Below are 16,002 nucleotides of genomic sequence, written 5' to 3'. Positions count from 1 at the left end.
CAGCAAAGGAAACCTCAGACTGTGCATTTGTTGTTCATTTGGGGCGTATTTCTGTAAAAATGTTCATTAGCGTGGGTGACATGGGTGGGATATGACCAAAATCTTATATCACAATATGACACGCTGGTACGATATGATATATATCACAATATAGTTATTTTTGCTTTAAATAAGGCCTTTATGATATCAAAACCTTTCTATCAATAAAATATAACCAATAAACTAATTACAAGCAATAGGACAAAAAAAACTACAGTAGAACAAAAAATAATCAATATAAATAAATGTAAATATAAATAATAAATAAATGTATAAAGTAATCAAATGTGTAAAACACTGTATCTTCTTCACTGTGTAAATTAAAAACACCACCAGTCAAAAGTCATAAGATTTTTTTTTTTTTTTTTAAAGAAGACTCTTCTGCTCACCAAGCCTGCATTTATTTGATCCAAAGTACAGCAAAAACAGTAAATTTTTAAAAAATATTTTTACTGTTTAAAATAACTGTTTTCTATTTGAATATGTTCTAAAATTGTATTTATTCCTGTGATCAAAGCTACATTTTCAGTATCATTACTCCAGTCTTCAGTGTCACATGATCATTCAGAAATCATTCTGATATGCTGATTTGCTGTTCAAGAAACAATTTTTAAATTATTATTATTATTATTATCAATATTTAAAACAGTTGAGTACATTTTTTTCATGATTCTTTGATGAATAGAAAAATAGGAAGTTACAAAGACAGTTATAAAGATTTCTATTTCAGATAAATGCTGTTCTTCAGAACTTTCTATTCATCAAAGAAATCTAAAAAAATATATACTCAGCTGTTTTCAACATAATCATCATAATGTTTTTTGAGCAGCAAATCAGAATATTAGAATGATTTCTGAAGGATCGTGTGACTGGAGTAATGATGCTAAAAAATCAGCTTTGAAATCGCAGAAATAAATTACATTTTAAAATATATTCAAATAGAAAGCGGTTATTTTGAAAAGTACAGATATTTCAAAATTGTACTGTTTTTTGTTGTACTTTGGATCAAATAAATGCAGGCTTGGTGAGCAGAAGAGACTTCTTTAAAAAACATTAAAAATCTATATATTTGTCTTCTTATTAAACTTACAAAAGTGATTTAGTCAAGATTTAGTGAGAGATTTTCTCTCTTTTGTTGTTTGATTAACATGAACAACAGACATATTAGACTGCTGTCACTTTAAGAGCCGCCCGGATCCAATATACTGTTAAACATGTGTTTTCTTTCTCAGCTGTTTGCTTTCACTGAAGACCTAAATTACTGTGTTTATGAGGATGCATGCACAGACGGGCATTCTGACACATGCAAGTGTGTCTCTGACAGCACTCACTCTCTCACAGTCTCTCAGACAGCGCACCCATATAGCAAAATTAGTTCTTTTTCGCTGCTGATTGCATTTCAGTCTCTTAAAATCATGTGTTTTTTAACTGCAATGCTTAAAAATACGTGCAAACGATAAGTTTTTGTGACCACGTAGCACAGCAACGTCACGTAAGCGTGTAACTGCGATAGAGATGATAGTACAAATCTGTAGTGGTGTACTCTGTGCACACCAAAACTGAATTTAATTATTTGCACGAGCAGATTATATACAAAGTCAATGCAAAGAAGTGCATAAATGCGAATTTGCGCCAGGCGACGCAAATGATGCGAATTGACTGTAGTGGTTGCCACAATCGCACAACATTGCATCTTCCACGCAAATTGAGAAATTTTAACACGAGCGGAAAATTTGCATAATGCATCACGTCCAGTTTGACATGAAATGATGCATGTGTAATTATACCCTAAAATAATGTTTGTTTCATTTTAGTAGTAGTAGTAATAGTAGTAGGCACTATGCCTTCAAGTTAAACTGGACTTTTTTTTTGACGGGTTGCCATGTCTACCATTACATTTCTGTGTGTATTTGATATAAGACCAGTTTTCCTAAAATGGAACGGTCAAATCCTAATGAAGTGACTCTCAGTAGATATCGTTCATGTATTTATGTCCTCATTTAGTGAGAGGACAGATGCTGAAATCACTGAGCGTCAACGCGCGCTTCAGTGTGTAGTAAACAATACTGCTCGTTCGCTCCATTCATTAAAACAGAGACACGCAGAACATGCAGGATTCACATTTAAATGGTGTTTTTGCGGCATAATATTTACAGATACTAGTCCATATTGCGGTTTGATTTAAGTGTAATGACCTACTTTTGATTAATTCATTCAAACTTTGACAAATTCCGTGACATTCCGCCTTATTCGGTAAATTCCGTTTTTATGACTGGATTCCACAATTCCCTACACATAGGCCCTTACTAGAGTGATAATGCCATGAGAATATTTGCTTCACGTTTGGTGTGCACAGCATAACGGTTGATGTATTTCTACCGTTTAATAGTTTTTGAGTGAACTGTCCCTTGAAGTAAGTTTACATAAAATTAAGTTCAGATTACAAACTGCTTGCGTACAACTGTCTGTGCATAGCAATCTGGCATACAAGAATCAAAAAATACCAAAATGCCACTCACTGTGGCAAATATCATGTTACTTATAACCCAAGTTCTCTGTTGAAGGAATGAAATCTGTGATGATTAGACTGTCAGACATAATACATTTCTGTTAAAATTCACCAAACAGAATTTTAAAGAAGATGAAATGACCGCGTCGCCCACTAAAGCCCATTCATAATCCCGTTAGACACGAGTCATGATCTGATGAGATCTCATCCCTCACTGAGTGGAATATTTATGAGGCCTCAGGCTGCAAGGTGGATAAAATAGCAACTGGGTGCGTGTCTCAAAAAATCATGAAACATTAATGAATCGAGCTTGCAGGCAGCAACGCTTTAGTCATTATTATGTCTGTCGTGCTCTCGCAAATATTGAAATAAAATTCATTGATTTTGTGATTAGAGTTTAATGAAATGCCTCTTTAATTCTGCTCACTTTCCTCAAGAGCTCTAGGGGATTACACATGTTCCATGATGGCAGATGTGGGTATGATACATATCTTTAAGGCTGCCTAGTTTTTGTGATCAAAATCAAATCGGTTACATAGGTGGAGCTTGAGTAAGCGATTTTCCCTGCAGGGAATAATGAGTGTATGTATCATAATCGCTCGCCTATGGAAAGAGAGGAAGAGAAGCAGAGACACGAGTGTTTCATAGCGTTTTATGCAAAGCCATTCACTGCACTGTCTGAAAACGAACGTTTGCGTAATATGTGACTGCCATCTCCTGCAGTTTTTAGATGCTTTATGTTATTTGGACATTTTCCCAGCAGGGACCTGCAAATAGTTAAAAGTATGTAGCTCTTTAAGCGTCATTTTCTGTCCGTAGTTGCACTGTGTCCTGACAAGTCCTTCCAGTCAAAATCAGTTCACATAGCATGACAAGCCCAGACAGATAAGGGTATCACATGCTGGAGTTTATCTGCTGTGTCCACTGAATTCTGAGGATAAGGTAAAATATAAGCGATACCCGGCACATGGCTGAATGTGAATTTCTGCCTTATCCTTGAAAGTGCTGTGTGAAAAATGTTTTCTTGTTTCAAACAGCCTTTACTGTGGTACTGCGGCAACTCTGGCATATTATCCCACCTCGAGACAGACTTGAGCTCAATCATGTTTACACATGTTTTTCAGACTTCTTGTAGGAGCACCGAAAGAGAAAGCAGAGTTGGGAGTGTTGGCCAATGAGACTGGAGATGTATATGCCTGTCCAATCACTGCAGACCGCAATGACTGCAGAAGACTGAACCTTCTCAAATCAAGTAATTTTCCTGATCTTCATACAAGCCATGAGTTTTCTTGGGCTTCGCTTTTTCCGATTTACAGTATTTATAAAAACTACTGTTGCTGTTACTTTTATTTATTTTCCTGCCAGTCATATAAGGCAATTATATATATATTTATTTGTTTGTTTTCTTTAATTTCATAAAGTGGAAATTTATGACGTATATAATTATGAAATTTTTGAAAAATGAAAAGTAAATTAGAAATATATGAACTGTAAAAAATAAGTAAATCTATGAAATTTATGAAACATTAATAAAAACAATAAATAAATAAATATTGATATTTTTTTGAATTACATTACCAGTCAAAAGTTGATTTTTTTCAAAGTGGATTTTTTATGTTAGTCTCTTCTGCTCACCAACTCGCCTGCATTTATTTGATCCAAAATACAACAAAAGCATTACAATTTGAAACATTTTTACTATTTAAAATAACTGCATTCTATTTTATTTTTTTATTTTTTGTATGGCAGGCTTGGTGAGCAGAAGAAACCTCTTTAAAAACATTACAAATCTTACTGTTCAAAAGCTTTTGACTGGTTGTGTACATTTCTATTATATTTTTCTTTATTTCTTTAAATAATATTAATAATTAATAATATAATAATAAAAATATTAATTAATTATATTTAAAATATTAATGGTAACACTTTACAATAAGGTTATTTAACCCTGACCCTAACCCTTTTATCTATAATTGTTATTGTTGTGTCCCACATGTCTGCATGGTACTACAGAAAGAACAAATTAGAGTAATTGCTTTGTGTTATGTAGATTCTGACGACATATCAGACACAAAGGACCCTGGGGTGGATGGGATGTGGCTAGGTGTGTCGATAGCCAGTCAGAGTCAACCAGGGGGCCGTGTACTGGTGAGTTTCATGATAATGACCTCTCTTATGTTGGTCTTTGACAAAACAATCCACAAAAAACATTGCTCGTATCATCCTAACATAATATCCATCACTCTATTTACTAGGCTTGTGGCCATCGTTATATACGGACCTTTGAAAGCAACTTTCGGATGATTGGGAAGTGCTATGTTCGCGGAAATGATTTACAGTATGACAGCACAGACTCTCAATGGCAGTCAAACAGTGAGATATGTAACCCCAGAGATGATCAGACTAATGAAGGCATGTGTCTTGCCGGAATGTCTGCTGCCATCACTCAGACAGAGATTTTCTTGGGTGCACCTGGATGCTTCAACTGGCAAGGTGAGGGGAATTAGTTTTCCTGTAAATATTTTACTTCTACATGCAAGAATGATAATAATTTTCTAATAATTTTCCATTGTATGCAGGAAATACATTTTCAGTCTGGTATAACCCTGAAGATGAGTTTGATGAAGTGAGGAGCAAGGTTCCAGACATTAAAAGAGGGAATATTTACATTGGTAAGACGGCAGTGAAATCACTCAGTTTTCAAAACAACAGCAACAACGAAAACAACAAAAATCATTTTAGTTGATTTATTATTATTATTTCTTATTCATAGGCATTTTATGTCAACTGTTGTCTGATCCCTGTCTTTTGCCTTATTCCAATACCTGAAACACAAATCTATAACTTATACAGTTGAAGTCAAAAGTTTACATACACCTTGCAGAATCTGCAAAATGATAATTATTTTACCAAAAAAAGAGGGATCATACAAAATGCATATTATTTTTTATTTAGTATTGACCTCAATAAGATATTTCACATAAAAGATGTTTACATATAGTCCACAAGAGAGATAATAGTAGAATTTATAAAAATGACCCTGTTCTAAAGTTTGATTCTTAATACTGTGTTTTTACCTGAATGATCCACAGCTGATTTTGTGTTTAGTGATAGTGATAGTTGTTCATAAGTCTCTTGTTTGTCCTGAACAGTTAAACTGTCTGCTGTTCTTCAGAAAATCCTTCAGGTCCCACAAATTCTTTGGTTTTTCAGCATTTTTGTGTATTTGAACCCTTTCCAACAATGACTGTATGATTTTGAGATCCATCTTTTCACACTGAGGACAACTGAGGGACTATTACAGAAGGTTCAAACACTCACTGATGCTCCAGAAGGAAACACAATGCATTAAGAGCCGGGGGGGTGATATGTTTGTGAATTTGAAGATCAGGGTAATTTTTGACTTCTGGGAAACTTCTGGGAAGCTTCTGAAGGGCAGGACTAAATAAAAAAAAAATGTATGTATATTTAGGCAAAATAAGAAAAATGTACACATCTTCATTCTGTTCGAAGGTTTACACCCCTGGCTATTAATGCATCGTTTTTCCTTCTGGAGCATCAGTGAGCATTTGAAATTTCTCTAATAGTTGCATATGTAGTTCCCTCAGTTGTCCTGAGGGATTGTAAAAAGATGGATCCCAAAATCATACAGTCATTGTTGGAAAGGGTTCAAATACACAAAAATGCAGAAAAACCAAAGAATTTGTGGGACCTGAATGATTTTTCTGAAAAACAGGGACAAACAAGGGACTCATGAACAACTATCACTAAACAAAAAAAATGGCTGTGGATCATTCAGGTAACAACACAGTTTTAAGAATCAAGTGTATGTAAACTTTTGAATGAGGTTATTTTTATAAATTCAACTATTATTTTCACTTGTGTACTATTTGTAAATGTCTTGTATGTGAAATATCTTATTCAGGTCAGTACTAAATGAAAAATAACATGCATTTTGTATGACCCCTCTTATTTTGGTCAAATAATTAACATTTTGCAGATTCTACAAGGTGTATGTAAACTTTTGACTTCAACTGTATATACTTTCTTTCAGTGCACTTAGTTATTATTGACTGATTGCTCTTCAGGTTACTCTCTAGCTGTGACTCAAGATGTGTTAAGCAAAGACAAGGACACAGTGGTAACAGGAGCTCCAAGAGATGAAGCCATAGGATCGGTGACGTTGGGTGAAGTTATTAAAAAGGGTAGTGGCACTGGGGAAGTCCAAATAAAAAGCAGTGTCTTGGGGGAACAAGTTGGATCCTATTTTGGCAGCAGCATTGCTGTTGTTGACCTTAACAATGATGGGTAAAGACAATTCTTGGCTTTTTCTTTCCCCTCAACTAGAGGTCATTAATGAAACACAATAAGATTTAACTTGTCTTTATGTTGTCCATTAGTTGGAAGGATCTGATTGTTGGAGCCCCTTTCTATTTCGACCGGAAAAAAGATGAAGGCGGGGCAGTGTATGTCTATATGAACCAGAACGGGTCTTTTGGTCGCAAAGCTGACGTGGTCCTCACTGGGCCAAAGGGCTCAGCTTTTGGCATGGCTGTTGTTGCTATTGGTGATGTTAACCAGGATGGCTTTCAGGGTAAGTTTGTGGGTTTCTTCACCTGATTGCACAAAGTAGCATGTATGTGGCTTTTAGTCATTTGTTGCTAATGTGCTGGCTATTTGCATGAATTCACTTTTGTGTGCAGTGCAGCACATTATACAGTCAAGGACATTTTACTCTGCTGCCTTCTTGTGGCATTACTAAGAAGTATTTTGACAGTGATTGTTTCTCACTCCTCTGTTCCTTAACAGATTTTGCTGTTGGTGCTCCATATCATAGCACAGGAAGAGGAAGAGTGTCTATATGGATGGGCAACAAAACGGGTATTTCCCAAAAGCCTAGTCAGGTGAGATGGGGACATTAAGAAGTATTTAGCGTGTACAGTTATTCTAAACATTTTTCAAGTATAAACTAGCTTGTTTATAGAGATGTTCAGTTCTAGTCTGTTGTCCTAAAACCTGAGGCCAGATTTACAGAAACCTTCTTAAGAAATAATTTAAGGAATTTCTTATGGTAAATTCCAAGAAGTATAGTTCTTGAAAAATTCTTAAGAAGTTCTCAGATCTTTTTTTTTTCTAAAGAAGAAAATTACAGTCTTTATCTAACTGAATAAATGGGCGTTCTTGCTAAACAATGAAAATCACTAAAAGGGTTGTCTGGTCACGCTACCTGCAGATTACCTTAGTAATCATAATAAGCATGCAAACCATTTTCGTCACGACCAGCTTGATGTTTTTAATATGCCATGTTTCTGAATAGTTACTTTTTAAAAGGTTGTCTCATGATGGGCGGTCTGTTTCAATCATTTAGCAGAAAGTTGTGTCACTTACTCATTACCCATCGTTTACATTCATCAGTCATTGGTGTCACTTCCGAAAACTCATCCACATCCCTATTAATAGTCCTACTATGTATAATATGGAGCTAGTATTATGTTGTAATGCTTAATTACAATGGAAAATTCGGAAAAACCCAATAACTACGTTAAAACATTTTTACCTTTGGGGATTTAAGGCAAGTTTGAGGATATCCAAACTTATTAAAATGTTATTTAAAATGATTTTAAGAAGATTCTTTTCAACAATTTCAATAATTAAGTTTTGTCTTATAAACAATCTTAAGAAAAAAGATAAGAACATTCCTAATAAGAATGCAATTAGCATGTTGGAGCTGTTAGCATTTTGAAAAGTTTTGGGTGAAAATAAAGTCTGTGTTTAGCAGACTTTAACATTTTGTTCTCTAACATTAATTACAGTCAAAACTCAAACTGTTTATTGTAAGCACTGCAACTTCTCTCATACCTCAAGAATGAAACTCACATTCTTGTGTAGTTGTTATTTACAGATGTACAATGTATGTGTTGAATGTTTAAGTAGTGAATAGTTGTTACTATTCATTATAATATGCTGATTTGCTGCTCAAGAAACGTGCATTATTAAAGGATTACTCCACTTTCAGAATAAAGATTTCCTGATAATTTACTCACCCCCATGTCATCCAGGATATTAATGTCTTTCTTTCTTCAGTCATTGAAGGTTAAAAAAAGCAGTTTAAATGCAGCTTCAAAGGGCACAAAACAAACCCAGCCGAGAAATAAGTGCTATCTACAATTGGTCATTTTCTTAAATAAATGAATATTTATAGACTTTTTAACCACAAATGCTCATCCTGTCTAGCTCTGTGATGCACATGCATACTCTGTGCACTCCGGTTCAAGACAGGTAGAGATGTCGAAGAACTCCCATCTCATTTTCTGCTTGAGCATTTGAGGTTAAAAAGTGTATAACTAGATAAAACCCTTCTTCCTTGGCTGGGATCATGTAGAGCCCTTTGAAGATGCACTGAAACTGCATTTTTAACCTTCAATCCATCGAGCACCATTAAAGTCCACTATATGGAGAAAAATCCTGGAATGTTTTCCTCAAAAAACTTTATTTCTTTGCGACTGAAGACAGAAAGACATGAACATCTTGGATGACATGGGGGTGAGTAAATGATCAAGGAAATTATTATTTTGGAAGTGAACAGTAGTGCTGCTTCATATTTTTGTGGAAACTATGACACATTTTCAGGATTCTCTGATCAATTTAAATTTTAAAAGAACAACATTTATTTAAAAATGAAAATTGTTTGTAACATCATAAATGTCCTTGCTGTCATTTTCAAACTTTTAAGTCATGAATAAAAGTATTAATTTGTTTTAAAAATTGCACTGACCCCAAACTTTTCAACAGTTTTACACTAATAGAGGTTAATGCTGATTATTTTGTATGGTTGCATTCAAGCTAGAGATACTTTAGATAGTCAGTCGGTTTATTGCAAATGTATAACTTTTGCTCTAACATTAATTCCTCAGGTCATTGAAGGAAAAGACATCCCAGGTGGTGGATTCCAAACATTTGGCTATTCCATCAGTGGTGGCATGGATGTGGACACAAACAGTTACCCAGACATAGCAGTGGGGTCATTAGATGATCGTGTGGTCGTGCTAAGGTAATATGATAGTGTCACAATATTTAACTATATTTTAGTTGTTTAGCCTCAAAGTAGCAGACAATGAGAAAAATGAAGCGATCAGTTAGCTATTATGTCATAGTTGTACATTATTCTACTTTGATTAGCATAGTCATTTTTTAGACCTGCAGTCTTTATCTCACTTTGTTTTCTTTATTTTCCTCTTCATAAGAGCACGTCCTGTGATTCACCTAAACAATATCTTCGCTGTGACACCAGTGGTTATCAGCCTAGAAGACTGTGATGCCTGGTAATGAATCCTCAAGCGTCTAGCTTCAACTTTCACACTTGTTTGTTTACATGGAAATGAGCCACTTCAGTAGTCACTTCAGAAGACTACAGTGGCACAAAATAATAACTGTCAAATAATTTCTCAAAATGTAAACTATGGATGCATCCATAATGGATCAGACTGACTCATTAGGACAGAATGTCAATACTGCATATGGTCTAATGGGTTCATGAACTGCCTTTTTTATTATTTTGTACTGTTCTCTGAGGTCCACTTTTAATGTAATCAAGATTTTTACATAAAAAAAGCATAATTTAGAAATAACAGGCTATTTTATGTCCTGTTTTGCCCCCCTCATCAGAACACTGTTTGGCGTGGTGGATTGTAGAGTCAAAAGTAAACGCCCACTGCTGTGATTGGCTAATAGTTGTGTATGCTTGACAGCCTACGTTCTTCATAGATGGACACTGCTGTGATGTAGGTCAAAAATGCATAAATATTCAATACATATTAAACATTGTGTAATAACAGACAAAGCAATAGTGGCCATATAATAAAAATAGTCCACCAAAGCAGCACAGTGTTTTTTCCTCGTCGCCGACAGTTTGAGTACAACTTTGAGTAAAACGCTGCGCTCATCACTGTCACTTTCTAGTCAGCCAATCAATCACAGTGGAGGATGGGCGGGACTAATACGACCAATCGTCACACCAGGCTTTTATTACAACTGAACAACAATGGAAAAGTTATTATTGCTTGTCTCCGAGTATTAACGTCTTTACCAGATGGAGTTGCCAGACTACCATAATATTGTTATGAAAAACAGTGCTTGGAGAAACATTTCATTCGCGATGCATCTGCCATATTAGTAAAGCGTATTTCATAACATAGCAACCACAGCGTCTCAACGGAAAAAAACGCTGTGCTCTTAAGCGCTCACAGCTGGGAGTTTTCAGCTGGCTAAAAATGCTTTGGTGGACACGCAGACATTACTCTCGGATCCAATATAGTCGGCACAGCATCGTCTTTTAGTTTTAGTCTTTCTGTAAAAAATCCTGCATCGAATTGTGCTTTTTTTGTAAACTAATCCATGGTAAAATGATGTGAACAATCTGGATCTTTATTAAAAATAAAGTTCATCAACTCTTTCCTAATGTTGGGATCAGAAGGAAGGCAATGCAAAGACTGTTTTTTCACAACTCTGCACTGTGCAGCATCTTGTCTTTGGAGCCATCTTTATTGTTTGGTTTCTGCATAGAACTGCATGTATTTACACTATATATGTGAATCTGTGGGCGGGGTAAAACAGGCAATGATGTAGAAGCAGGTGTTGATCTTCCTCTGCGGAGGCGGTGCTTATCCACACTATTACATCATAAAGTGGCATCATTTCACAACCTGTCATTTCACAATATCATTTCACAACCTGTTGTTTTGCCATATTGGCTTACACAAATCAAAACAAAAAAAAGGTTGTTAATAAAAGTCTTTGGCATAATTAGAGTAGATCTAACTGCTGTAATGTTGTGCTGTTATGCTGACAAATATAGTTAATATTGTTGTGTTTTCCTCATACAGTATTGAAGCAAAAGTCTGTTTCTCCTACACATTCAGCACTGGCAGTGCCACATCCCAGAAGAGTATTAGTAAGTCCAACATCACAGTTTATTACCCTAAATATAAATGCTAACCTCTCTAAATAATATTCCCAGGCAAAATGTATGATTCAATGTGCTGTTTCGCATTCTGACTGTCAGACTTCAGGTCCGACATGAAGTAAGAAAGATCTGTTGTTTTCTCAGCTTTGCAATATACGGTGGAAGCCGATCAGCAATCGTCTCGGAGCCCTCGTGTTCGTTTCCTTGACAACAAAGATGGCAAATACACTGGCAAAATGTCTGTTAATCCGTCTGGAGATTGCCATTCTTTGAAACTCGATCTAGTGGTATGACAAGGCCGTCCTTTGAATTGCCATTTTATCTTTTGTGACAGAAAGACTCATGATCATTGAGTGGGTTGTTTGGGTTGATTCATTAAGCCTGTGGTCAGATTGGGCTAATTATATACAGAGATTTGATATATTGCCTCTGCATTTGACTCTTACAGTCCAAGACGGTCAAAGACAAGGTTGCTCCGATAGTTTTCCTTCTGAGCGTGTCTTTGGTGGAGCCTCCTCCCTCAGGCGGGCAGACGTTGGAAGACCTCAGTGCTTTTCCTGTGATCAGCCAAAAATCCGCTCTGACTAGCAAAACTGAGGTACCTTTGACAGCATATTTTACCTCGCTCTAACACAAATGATGTTTTCATTGGAAACACAATGTCTGCCCTTCACCACCTGCTCACATTCTCGCTTATATTCCACCAATGTCATCTCGTTCTTTAGATTCACATTCAAAAAGCCTGTGGATCAGATAACAAATGTGAGAGCAACCTTCAGATGACGGCAGCATTCACAGATGAGCAGAACAAGCCGTTCCCCACGTAAGCGCATGTGAAAGGGAAAGTAGCTGACTGAAAAGAAAATACATTTTTGACTGAGTATCTCCCATCATGCTGCAAAGAAAGAATCTTCCCAATATGATACTTACGGTCTTTCAAGAATGACCCATTTTTGCTCATGAACACTCAGGAATGATCCTATCACTTGAACCGTATAATGGACTGGAATGGAATAGACGTTGTCATTACTTTATAGAGGTGATGTGAACTGCTTGTTGGTGTGTTTCTACAGGCAGGACGGCCACCAGGTTTTCAGCTACACTACTGACAAAAAGAAGCTGAAGTTGATGGTGAGTGTGTCCAATGTTCCATCGCAGGACAGGAAAGGTGAAGACGCTTACTTTGCTGTTCTAAATGTCACCATTCCCACCTCGCTCAGCTTCTCCAGCATAAACCCAAAGGTAAGATCAGTAGATGTCCTCAGAAAGTACACCTAAGTTCCTTCTACAGTTCGCAGTACAGTACACCAATCCATAAAAGTTTCTCACATAACAGTCTATCTAAAGTTCACCAAATAGCAGACCGCGACCCAGATCTAGACCCTGAAAAAAACATTCATGCTAGAAAAATAGTTCTGAACAGTACCAGAAAAGAGTTCTTCAGCTTGTAACAATAGCAGAACCCTTTTTTGGGCAAAAAAAAAAAGCGCTCACATCTATATCTACCTTATTTTAATTTTTTTGTCTGGCTTCCGGTCTCATCCACTTCCAGCTGTTTTTAGCTTTACAAAACAGCTAATTTTGCTGCTTGATATCGCAAACTGCTGTGTCTTACCATATTATTTTAATGTATTATCTTAATTATGAACACAATGGTTTGTAGTGTAAACAGTTTTACTGTTTACTGCACATTGTTATTCTTCTTCTTATTTCCCTACGGCAGCTTATGAACCAGAAGTGTTACACTTTACCAGAAAACAGCTTACTTCCAACCTGAGAACCATGCTTTGAAAATGCTATGTAGGACCTTAATAGTGTTACAAATAACCTTATTAGTGATAGTTTATTTTCATTAATAATAGTATATTAGTTTTTTTAATCATTAATATTAGTATTATTAATATTATTTGTATGTATTAGTAATTTTGTTTTTTACATTCTATCTGCCTGGTTTTATAATATCTAGCAGCCGCTATTAGGATTTTACACTTTTTACACTTTTTGTGACAACAGCATGTTTTGTCAGTTTGGTACTTTTTTTTTTAATGACGTGAAATAGTAGCAAAAATATCAGTGCTCTAGCAACAGTTATTAGCGGAATACATTAACAAATGACAATTGACATTGAATGTACATGAAACCTTAAGAAGGTAAAGCAAAATAGAAACAGAAAGTAGTCTAATAAAGACCAAATTTCTGTGAAATACTGTATTTTTACCATCCTCTATGATGATCTGTAAGTCCATCATTATGTGTATTTTGGTGTGATTGAATGGCAGTTTCTCTCTGCAGATGACGGGGTTGTAGGAAGTGACAGCATGTGAAATGCACAATTGAGTTTAGAGTTACAATGTGTCTCCTTCCATTCGTTATGTAAAAACAATTGTTTATGAAGGCCAAAAGTACTGTAGTACAGTTGAAGTCAGAATCCGCAAAAGGTTGATGTTGAAAACTTTTGGAATTTAAGATCAGGGTAAATTTAACTTATTTTGTCTTCTTGGAAACATGCAAGTATCTTCTGTAGCTTCTGAGGGCCAGTTATGATATTTAGGCAAAATAAGAAAAATGTGCACATCTTCATTCCGTTCAAAAGTTTACACCCTTGGCTCTTAATGCATCATTTTTCCTACTGCTGCTATCGGTTTGGACATTTACAATAGGTATTCCTTACATGCACATTGTTTTTTTAAATGGCTGTACAAGCCACATTGGCAACTTTTTGTAGCCATTTTGTTGCATTAAATTTATCAAAAGTGACAGAATTACAAAAATATTTCCATTTCAAATAAGTTCTGTTCTTTTGAACTTTTTATTCATCACTGATGATAATAAAAATCTTGAACAGCAAATCAGCATATTATAAGGATTTCTGATGGATCATGTGACACTGAAGACTGGAGCAATGATGCTGAAAATTCAGCTTTGTCATCACAGGAATAAATTACAAGTTAAAATAAATTAAAATAGAAAATTAATTTAATTATTAATTTTTTAATATTAATTTAATTATTTAATTAAAAATATTTAATAAAATAAAAATAAACATAGCCTTGGTGAGCATAAGAGACTTCTTTCAGAAATTAAAAAAAAAAAAAGAAGAAAACCTTACCAACCCCAAAATGTTGAACATTAGTATATGAACATGTAGACAGTAAACAGAATTTTACTTGGCTCTTTCTTTTTTTGTTTCTTGTAGAACCTGAATGTTGAATTGTCTCCTGGGGTGCCTTATCTTCTGTGTACACTGGGGGACCCCTTCAAAAGCAATCAGAGGGTAAGTCTTCAATGCTATCAGTGACTTGACATTCATAGGTTTTAAGCACACTTATCCTGGGATTCAACAGCAGACATACTGCAACAACCATATTAAATGTGTATTGGATGAGCCTTCAGGATTATTTATTGGATACGGGGTGTAATAATAGGAGGTGAATTTAATTAACAGTGTTGTAATGAAGAGCATTTGTAGAAGCAGATGTAATGAATCTAAAGATGGATGTCTTTTTTCTTGCGGGCACTTCTGCCTTTCACAGGTGGAGATTGAGATCACCTTTGAAACGACAGGAATCACAATAGACATGCTGGAGTTTCAGACTGAGCTGCAGCTCTCAACGTAGGAGAAATCTCCATTATTTTCTTCACATTCTCAAATAGGCTGAACATTTGGGGAGAGATGCTTTGCAGGAAATGAGCTCGCAAAAAAATCAATATCTCTACTAAAGACACAGAATCCTGAAGAGAAACAGTTGTGCTCAAAAGTTTACATAACCAGACTCTAAGATGTTTAGCCTTATCGAATGATATGATATCAAATTCATTCCCTAATGACGCTGCATAAAATATATATTACATCTACATATGGTTTATTTGGTGTTTACACAAATTATGCCGTTAAAATGTTTACACATCCCTTTTTTAATGTTGTATGTTGCATGTGATAGTGTTTATATGAGTCTGTGTAATTTCGGTCATTATATCAAATACCTTCAAGCTGCTATTCAATAAAAACAATGTATATGATCTTTTTAAATCATAAACACCTGGCAAATTCTGTAAGGAGTCTGTGAAGTTGAGCAGAACTTTATATTGAAAGAATAGCATTAACTCACCCACAGGAAGAAATCCAGTGCTTAAAACCAGGGTCAAAAGCATTCAGTGATTCACTGTTCAGTTCTGCAGCTTTAACCACTAACATACGGCTTATATGCATATGAAAGAACAGTTATCTCTAAAAGAGGTTTGTTCAAAGAGTATGATTCAGATTTGGACACTGGCTGATGATTTCATCTACACTTCAGGTTGAGCAATCAGAGTGATCTACAGCCCCTGTTGAGAGTGCTGATGGTGGAGTACAACCTACAGCCCATCTTTAATAAGTGAGTTATGCGCCATTTCTATCCTTGGAGCAATGTCAGAATGACTCATATTACTCTTCAGTATTATACAGTCGTTTTATACTTGTTTTGCCTGACATTAAACTTCAGTAAGAACT

General features: G+C 35.5%; 1 protein-coding gene across 1 annotated transcript in view; it reads left to right on the top strand.

Annotated features, from left to right (window-relative positions):
- The window catches only part of itga3a (integrin, alpha 3a), a 45,432-nt gene that overhangs the window by 15,068 nt on the left and 14,362 nt on the right, over positions 1–16,002 (top strand). Inside the window, exons 2-18 of the mRNA XM_051106050.1 lie at positions 3,673–3,800; positions 4,599–4,696; positions 4,804–5,041; positions 5,128–5,220; positions 6,637–6,856; positions 6,949–7,142; positions 7,358–7,452; positions 9,463–9,599; positions 9,793–9,870; positions 11,431–11,498; positions 11,655–11,797; positions 11,959–12,108; positions 12,236–12,333; positions 12,584–12,752; positions 14,707–14,784; positions 15,044–15,123; positions 15,809–15,886. Coding sequence (XP_050962007.1) covers positions 3,673–3,800; positions 4,599–4,696; positions 4,804–5,041; positions 5,128–5,220; positions 6,637–6,856; positions 6,949–7,142; positions 7,358–7,452; positions 9,463–9,599; positions 9,793–9,870; positions 11,431–11,498; positions 11,655–11,797; positions 11,959–12,108; positions 12,236–12,333; positions 12,584–12,752; positions 14,707–14,784; positions 15,044–15,123; positions 15,809–15,886 — 2,145 coding nt within the window. The remainder of the gene's footprint in view (positions 1–3,672; positions 3,801–4,598; positions 4,697–4,803; positions 5,042–5,127; positions 5,221–6,636; positions 6,857–6,948; positions 7,143–7,357; positions 7,453–9,462; positions 9,600–9,792; positions 9,871–11,430; positions 11,499–11,654; positions 11,798–11,958; positions 12,109–12,235; positions 12,334–12,583; positions 12,753–14,706; positions 14,785–15,043; positions 15,124–15,808; positions 15,887–16,002) is intronic.

The sequence above is a fragment of the Labeo rohita genome, chromosome 3 (assembly GCF_022985175.1).
Source record: "Labeo rohita strain BAU-BD-2019 chromosome 3, IGBB_LRoh.1.0, whole genome shotgun sequence".
Classification (NCBI taxonomy): Eukaryota; Metazoa; Chordata; class Actinopteri; order Cypriniformes; family Cyprinidae; genus Labeo; species Labeo rohita.
Note: the sequence above shows the minus strand (reverse complement) of the source record. Positions and strands in the feature narration are given on the sequence as shown.